Source organism: Etheostoma cragini, chromosome 15 (assembly GCF_013103735.1).
Source record: "Etheostoma cragini isolate CJK2018 chromosome 15, CSU_Ecrag_1.0, whole genome shotgun sequence".
Classification (NCBI taxonomy): Eukaryota; Metazoa; Chordata; class Actinopteri; order Perciformes; family Percidae; genus Etheostoma; species Etheostoma cragini.
The window spans coordinates 10,467,848-10,476,902 of record NC_048421.1 but is presented as its reverse complement, the minus strand read 5'-3'; the positions used below and the strand labels follow the sequence as shown (position 1 = coordinate 10,476,902).

The 9,055-nt window shown below is 44.4% G+C and overlaps 1 protein-coding gene across 11 annotated transcripts in view; it reads left to right on the top strand.

Moving 5' to 3' along the window:
- LOC117957858 (BAH and coiled-coil domain-containing protein 1) overlaps window positions 1–9,055 on the top strand; it is a 63,816-nt gene that overhangs the window by 24,294 nt on the left and 30,467 nt on the right. For 8 of the 11 annotated variants that reach the window (XM_034893939.1, XM_034893932.1, XM_034893938.1 and 5 more), the window contains one exon: window positions 5,950–6,132. The exons of 1 other annotated variant lie outside the window; for it this stretch is intronic. In XM_034893939.1, coding sequence (XP_034749830.1) covers window positions 5,950–6,132 — 183 coding nt within the window. Of the gene's footprint in view, window positions 1–22; window positions 518–5,949; window positions 6,133–9,055 lie in introns of those variants that run through there. 2 more of the 11 variants (XM_034893936.1, XM_034893935.1) reach the window with 1 other exon arrangement.

Below are 9,055 nucleotides of genomic sequence, written 5' to 3'. Positions count from 1 at the left end.
GAGCCGCTCCCTTAGTCCCTCCATCCTACCACCCACCAACCCAAAAAAATATTAAGTCAGGGAGGGAGTTTGTAAAGCAGGGGAGTCAAGCAACTACAACAACAACAAAAACTCCTGCTACAGTTGTTTCTGAAGGGAAGAGAAAATTTGGCTACCAGTTGCGCTAATGTTTTCAAGATGACTTTGACTGTTTGAAGGAAATCCCCCCTCTTTTAGCCATTTGAAATTCCTGCTGGGTTTTATTGTAAGGAAGTAGGCGCTGGGTTAGTCAGCGGCCCTTCAGGGTAGCGTGTGCAGTCTGTCTGCTGCTGCCGGTGTGTGCAGTTGCCCAATCCAATCCAGTTGTCCTGCGTCGACAAAGCGGGCCAGAAATCGTAGTGTGTGTTTTTGAGTGAGTATGTGTGGAAAGTCTGGCTGGCCTCTTCTTGGGCGTCTGAATTCCTGGGCAAAACATAAAACTTCATCGGTAGGAAAGTCTGATGAGAAAGACACATCCTGCTCAATATGTTTTCACTTGGTAAGTTAACTTTGAATTAACTTTCATCGCTTCTGTCTTCAGTCTCGACTCCCTTCTTTGACTTTTTAAAGTGTTAAAGAGCCAAACCAGGCCACATAATAAACTTGCCTGAAATCCAAAATCCCCTTCTTATTTGTTACCAATACATGTTCTGGTGTGTTGTCTTGCTGTGTCAGGGGCGTTAAAGCAATTCTAGCAGCAGCTACTTCAAGTAACTGTTGGATTTTAAACTGCTCTTGGAAATAAAAAGCTTTTTTGTTTTTTATTTGATCATCTAACTTTTCCTGATATATATTTAATGTATTTGAGACGAGAAAAAATGGAGTGTGTGTTGTTTCACAGGACATGTCAGAGAGAGAGTATATGAGCTGTGATCATTCAGGGTGCGTTATAAAGAGCTGCCGAAGCTGGCTGCCACATGGCACTGACCGCTGACAGTGCAACCTCAACTGGCTTGTGCTCATTGATTCTTTCTGTGATCGGAGGTCTTATGGAGTAACAATATATGCACATGTTTTTATATCTTGGCGTTTCTTCTACTTCTATCCTCATTGACAGCGGCTGATCACTGAGTTGTGGAGGAACAGGTTGATGTAGTCACACCTGCAAGTTTCTCCCTGTCTCTCTTCCTCTCTTGTTGCCATCACTCTCATCTCTTGTTGTCTGTCTGGTGTCCTTGTCTAGACGACACGTTTGTCCGTCCCTTCAGGCTGCGCTCTGCAGAGAAGACGAAGAGCTGCAGATTAACCTGGTTCATTTTTCAAGAGCAGAGGGGGAAATATGATGCACTGGGAAATAATTGTACTTTATCTTCTATTAGACAATAGGCATAGTTGTAGATCTCTGTGTGTGTGTGTGTGTGTGTGTGTGTGTGCGTGCACGCGCGCACACTTGCATGCCCAAGCCAACAAGTGCGTGCGAATGGGTGTGTATTTCTCCAGGGGGAACTTTGATCTATTTCCCAGCATTCAAAACGACAACGTGTTGTGGGTGGGTGCTTGTTGTTTTCTCAGCTTTTTTTCCCATCACTGCTTGGCCCACATGAATCCCATTACATCCTATTATTGTATAATTCCTTGTTAAGACACCAAACAACCACTCACCCTTGAGTTACATTAATGAGTAGGGGCAAAGATTATGACACCTCCCTCCTCACAGCCTAACAATTTGAACCAGATTAGATTGTGGTGTGTGTGTGTGTGTGTGTGTGTGTGTGTGTGTGTGTGTGTGTGTGTGTGTGTGTGTGTGTGTGTGTGTGTGTGCGTGTGTGGGCGTGCGTGTGTGTGTGGGCGTGCGCACACTTGGGTGTGGTTTCAAGGTAGGTTGGAAATGCTGTTGTTGCTGAGCAGCACACTGACCAACTGCATCTGCCAACGTCTGTTGCAATAGCTAGCATTCAGCCTCCTTGCCTCAAGCGCTGTTTCTCTTTTGTTCCCATGACAACTGGGCCTTCATTCTCCCTGCTCCGCCTCCCCGCCTGCTGCTCGCTCCATGCCATGCACGGGGGCCTCTGCCTGGACCCACATTACTGTGTATGCACGTGTGTTTCGGTGGTTGTGCACAAACTGGACTTCTTCACCCACAGTGGAGCGTGGGTGGAGTAGCTCTTAACACCGCCACCTCCAGAGGTTCTGGGGTTTTGTTTCTGCATGTGTACGTTTTTACCCAAATTAGTCAAAACTGTGCTTGTGAAGGTGTCAGGGTGGGATGTTTAAATGTCAGGGAAGATGATGTTCCCCCATCCCAATGCGCCCCTCTCCTTTAATTTCTCTAATAGGATTAATCTTCATCGTTGTCAGGGATCAGTGCCGAATAGGATTCACCTGACCCGGTTTTTGTTTACAGCCCATAGAAGTGCACTGCTGGCATCACTTTAAAAAACATAAATAAACAGGGTTTAAAAAAAAAACACAAAACGCAAGCATAGAGAACACAACTTTACAAGGAGCTGGTGTAGCAGTGGTAGGCTCCCTGGATCCATGTCACCATTTAATAAGCTGCTAAATAAACAGTTATGGTGAGTCCAGCACCAGTGCTTTCATGCCTTGGACCTTTGCTCCACTTGTTCTGCACTGCTTTGGTTGGCACCCAAAATGCAAGTGCCCCGACACCAAGACAGACCAGCACACTTTAATAACCTGTGTGCTTTCTCACCAACACCTCTGATTCATTAGGCTTTGGATGGTATTTGGGAGGGCATCATATTAAAACAGTATGTGTGTAGCTCATGTTCTCATATTAAATAGTGGTGTGAGAATTCTTGAGCAAACAGCAAGGGAAAGACATTTTTGCGCAGCATTGTTTAGGCTAATGCATATTTCTCAACAGGAGGCCATCAGCAGATACAACCCCAACCTCTTCTACAATAAAAATGTTTGAGGGCCGGTTTGGAGCCGGTGCCAAATCTCAAATCAGTTCTTTGAGATTTGACAGCCAAACAACCAGCTTTTGGCCAGGAAATTTGGTTCCAGAGTGGCACCAACACTTTGCTGGTCTAAAACCATGAAATAATTAGAACTAGACTCAATAAGCAGTTATAACAGAGGCATAATTATCATGACCAACAAGAACTTGAATTCAAAGCATTGTTCCATGTAGGAAGTTTAATGCGTCTCAAAACCCACACAACGTAAACAATTCATGGTTTTGGCAGGGTCTTTCAACATTTTTGACACTGTTCCATTGCTTTTAACTCTTTGTGAAATTGTTTCAAAAAATGTTCAACAAGCGCTGACAGTCTCTGGCCTTTTTGCTAAAAGTGCCTAAAATAAAGAAAGAAGTGCCAAAAACGAGAATTTGGACGCAGGAATGGAAAACTGAGATGTTTACAGATGTATACAGTGACATTAATGATCGGTATGAGTTGACCCAAGACCCTTTCTTCAATTCCCTTCCCCCCCTAACATCAGCCTAAACCTAAAACCCCCTTATCTGTCATTACCTTCTATGTATTGTCCCTCTCCCTTCCTTGTCTTTTCTGTCCTGTCTTGGTGTGTGAAAAGGGGTTTTGTGTCCTCTGTCAGTCTCTCTCTCTCTCTCTCTCTCTCTCTCTCTCTGTCTCTCTCTCTCTCTCTCTCTCTCTCTCTCTCTCTCTCTCGCTCTCTCTCTCTCTGTGGCAAGGCCGTTAATAATGCAGGAGAATTAGCTGATTTATGTGAGCCAGAGGCACTAAGGAAACCTGTGGTTCCTGGGGGCGACAGGAAGAAAGAGAGGGCTGAGGAGTGTGCAATGTTGAGAGTGGTGCCGTACAGTACAGGAGCCCTGGGTGTCTGGATGATGGGGGCGGGATGTGTGCCCAGCGACCACGCTGGCCATAATCCATCCCCCACAGCCCCTGAACCCCACCCTGCTCTCCTAAGAGCTCTGCCCGGAGTGCTCCACAGGGTCAGGGGTGATAGGAGGTGGCAGCAGAGAGGGAAGGAAGAAATGAAGGGCTGAAAAGGAGAAAAGCATGGATATGTCATTAGGCTACCTCCCACTGAAACATACAATGTTGCTGTGGCACCCATTAATATGTGACTGCCTCCTAATGATTTTTAAAGTCTCCCTCTTTATTTGTGTATATCCTATTTATTTGTTTCCATGTATTTTTGTTGCTAGCATAGCATCAGAAAATAGATTTAGCTGACTTTGACTCAAAAGATTGACTCATAGTTAAAAACTTCTGTGGCTATGTTCTCTTGTAGTGTTAAATGTGATAGTTACTCACTAAGGAGATTGTTTTGTTTTTTTCCTGTGAGTTTGTGATAGTCTGTTTTGTGAACAAACACACACACACACACACACACACACACACACACACACACACACACACACACACACACACACATTCTTATTTTTACGGTAGTGTTTTCAATGTAGAGTAAGGTTGGGGATTGTGGGGGCTTTCCACCTGTCTGGGGCTGTGGTGCACAGTGTGAGTTGGTTTGTGTGTGCAAGAATATAGCTTTTTCTATGTGTGAAGTGTGTATTTGTGTGTCTCTGTGTGCCTTGTCATGCTCCTGTGCTCTGGCCCATGAGCCATGGTCTATTCGGTGCAGGAGCAACCGGCAGGCTGATGGGTTTATCCCTGCTGTCTGCCCAGAGGATGCGTTCACTCACCGCCTGGCTGATCAGGACTTCCTCGCAATTGTTCTCACTCCCACAAAAGAATTGATTCATGTTTGGACGGATTCATGCATAAGGAAAATCAAATCACACAGCGTTTCTTGTTAGATCAGCTCGTCAGGAGGGACTGATAATGAATTTTTACCATGTTGCTCTCCCCAACGTTTTCACAGGTAGCCCTGTGCACACATGTATGACACACCAATGTGTGAGTTTGTGCAAGTATGTGCATGTGTGCTCTCATCCAGGCATCATACATATGCATGAGACTTCAGAGCAGTGTGACTTGGGGGAAACAAATGTGCAAAGAGTTGGGCACCCGGGCCCCTCACTCAAGTGCACTGGCGGGCGCGTAATGGGAATGTAATTTAAGCAGTGGTTAATCAGTGTGTTTTCTCCAGCTTGCCCAGCAATGCATAATAGACAATCAGCCTCCAGTCACATGGGCACTGCTACGAATGGTCAATTACTCGTCATAGTCTTGTTAAACACACAGTTCAGCCAGCCAGGGACAGATTGCTCTGCTGGTGCCATCATTATAGTAAAGAACAAAGCAAAGAAATGCTATGTGTCAGGAAGAAAGCTGGGCAGAGGGAGGGAAAGAAAAGACAATGAGGGTTGGGAAGAAGCATGCCCATAGTGTATTTCCGCTCGTCGCGATGGGACAGAGGAGGGAAAGAGAAGAGAGGAAAAGGCCACTGTGACAAAATAGAAGGGAGCAAGGAAAAGGAGTGAAACACCAAAATGGTAACAAAGAAGAAAGTACAGGATTGTCAGAGTCATGCAGAATGAAAGGAAGAGAGACAGACAGAGATGAGGTGGAATGGAGCAGAGCAATAAGAGTGATTGAGGGCCTGAAAGTGAGAGATGGAAAGCATAAGATAATGGAGGGAGAGAGAAATTGAGAAAAGGACACTGGGGAGCAGGAGCAAAAGTGTGTGAGAGCGAAAGGGAGAGAGCCTGAGAAAGTGTGTACTCAGCTGTGAGATGAGACCTCTGTCTGCCCATGGGGAGAGGCGGTGTGAGAGGAGAGAAGAGGAGGGGAGAGGACTCCGCTGTCAGTGACGGGGAGGAGAGTTTCACACTCCTCTTCTTTTTTTCTTTTCTTCTCAAACACACTTGTACTCATTCACCCTCTCCCCAGGGCAGCGATCAAATCTGACTGGCTCTGTGATTGCACCTAGACGGCCAGTGGGCTTCATCCTTTTACATCTGCATTTCATTTTTTTATTTTTTTTATTCACACTCATGATCACTGTATGCATGAACTTGTCTAATTCTAACCATGTTTCTCTTTCTCTACCTATGTCCCTGCGGGAATGCAGGCAGTGGATTGATGGGCAATTCCTCCGCCTCCTTCATGGGGACCTTTCTGGCCAGTAGTCTGGGTTCCCCTCCTTCCCACCCGTCTCACCCTTCCCGGCCGCCCTCCTCGCCGTCCTCACCCTCCTTCCGCGGCGGTCCCCACTCCAGCGCCTCGCAAATCTGGTTTCCCCATTCGCATGAAGGTACCTAAATTCACACATGCACACAAACATGCCCCTCATCGGAGGGGGGTTAAGCTGTGTTAGGTTGACACCAAAGCATGGCTTGTAATCATCTAACGAGAGCTAGGCTCCCACCCTTTTATTTGTGCACCAAAATAGGCCTAGGCCCAGCATGTTTGGGATACAGTGCCATGGTTTTCTGGATGGGGACACAGTGTCAAAAGTTCAGCCAAGGAATCTTGTGGTATTCGATTCATGTCTGCAGGAACGTCACTCAAGACTCTCTGAAGCAGCACGCGTGAACGCGAGCCTGTAAAAAGTTGCAGTGATTGCAGAGCTTTCAGCTGGTGTCTCCATCACAGCTTAATAGGGTAGTTCCCACCCAGCACTCTGCATTACAAAATCCTGGCTAAACACACACACACACACACACACACACACACAAACACACACACACACTTTCTCACACTCGCACACTCACTCACACACACACACACACAAACACACACACACACACCCTCTCACATTCATACACACTCACACATACACACACACACAGTAAGGAAAATATAAACACACACTCATTTCAACACCTCACATTTCTGCTTAGATACCGCCAGGATGTCTGACAAGGATAAAGTAGAGAGATTAATCTGCTTGGACATTTGGGGAACTCGAATGTTAAGGATGTCAGATAATTGTAAGACCTATCCAATGCCACCCACTGGTATATTAATGAAAGGTCTGCTTTCCTTTGACTTCACTTCAGTCACTTTTAGATTTACACATTCATAATCTTTTGCTAATTAGACCATGTGATGGCCGCCAATGCCATCTAGTAAACCACAGTCTTTGAAGTTGTCAGACTCTTGTTGTTTCAGCCCTTTTGTATTATTATTTTTTTCTAAGAATAGCCCAGCTGTTAGTCCATGGGGGGACGCCGGTGGGAGTGTTTATTTGTGGTCACTGATCAGCTGCGCCCCAGTTGCGTGATGTGTGGTTTGGGTTGATTGGGTGCAGTGCAGCTGAGATGCTCTGATTGTCTATTGCCCCCTCACACACACACACACACACACACACACACACACACACACTTTGCTCTCATCTCTCATGCCCTGGCCACAAGAGGTTGTGTCAGTGGACAGCTGCTACAGTTGTGAGAATACTTGAAACTCTAGACTTCTTTGATTGAGATTTGAACTTTAGCATTGGATCAGTCAAAGACATTTTCACTCAAACCTCATTTTGCAAGCATCAGTGTTCCTTTCACCTTATAGTTTCAGGGTTTCATTGTCAAAGATTTTCTTCTTGTGGATAAGTAGAATAATATTAATAAGAGTGATGATGATAATGCCAAGCCTAATAAAAGTAATGGAGGTGATTATGACTGGGATTATTACTCAGTTGGCAATGGAGGCCATTATCTCTATTGCAGTTTAATTGCATATAACGCACTAAGAGCACGATTGAATCCAGACTGTTCATCAACCACATTCAGCTGTTCCCTCCTCAAGATAATTGCATATTGTCTTTTTCCTGTTTTGCATAAAAAGCAAGTCATCAAAATGAGCGGCACAATTACCCAGACTCTCGCCTCCTCTCTCCGGGTGTCAGCAGAACCCCACCAGCAGCAGAGCAGGCACTGACGTGTGTGTGTGTGTCGGCTTGTAACCTTAAAGATATTCTCTGGAAGTTTTTTTTATTTTACTTTTTGGTGTGAGGTGTGTTTTTGAAGCGGCTGTTTGCTAGCAAATCCAAGCATAGCAGCTCAAATTTGTATTCAAAGATTACTGTATGATCCTCATGTCTCTGGCATATACCTGTCATGGTGCAGAATTTCTTTGTCTTGGCCATTCTTCTGACAAGTTTGCCACAGATTATAGCACTAGAATCTAGCAATAGATAACAATGACCTCATTTGTCACCTGCTTACCAGTCACTTAGTGTGGATAAACACCCTAGTGGACAATTGCTCCTCCTTCTAGTGGGGTATGTAGCAGACTAAATCATACATTGTATTGGTATATTAGATAAGTCTCTTAAGAACAGATTCTTCTTTTCCTTACAATTTTCACCACAGACATTTGAAAAGGAATAATGGTGGGGATAAAAAGAAGTCAAATAAAATGTAAATAATAATTAGAAAGAAAGTAGGTTGGATCTAGATCTGCAACAAAATTCATATACGTACATACCACATAATGATACACAGTGAAAAGATACATGTGGCTGATATGTTTTTTTTTATTCAAGTAAATGCAGAAGGGCATAAGAAATAATCAAAATGTTTAAAGAATGCAGTGTTTTTCCTGGATTTGAAATTGAGTGTGGACTTGGACCTCAAACGAATCAGTTTCTGGGGGTAGAATTTGCAAATCAGAGAAAGAAATGGTGTGTTTTCATCTTAATCCACATGAGCACAGACATCAGTGTGGACATGCTGTGAGTGTGCCTAGAGAGGGCCAGTTAAGTCATACCAACGTCATTTCTATTGAGAGCATGAGCGACAAGCCATTGGCTGAGTTACATGTTAAACAAGCATATAAATAACATCACCACATTACAGCATCGGTATGGTTCTTTGGATCAAGAAGACTTCGGCAGAGGGAGTCAGTGAATGTGGTAAAGTAATGCGGGGACCTTTGTTTGAGGTTATATTGTATTGAGAAAATGAAAGTGTACAGTTACTCTAACAAATTCTGGGATATTTATATAGGGTGACAAGAACAAAATTATTAGTGGTTTACATAATGTCAGAGAGTGGCATGGATTTCTTTTTTTTTTAAACTTTTTAAACCCTTTTTTATTTCAGATTCTGTCTTCAGATTACCAAATACAGTTGAAGACATTGTGTGTTAGACATGGGCTTGTCTGTTCATTTGCTGAGTGAAGATGTGGACTGACTGACAGAGAGAGAGAGAGAGAGAGAGAGAGAGAGAGAGAG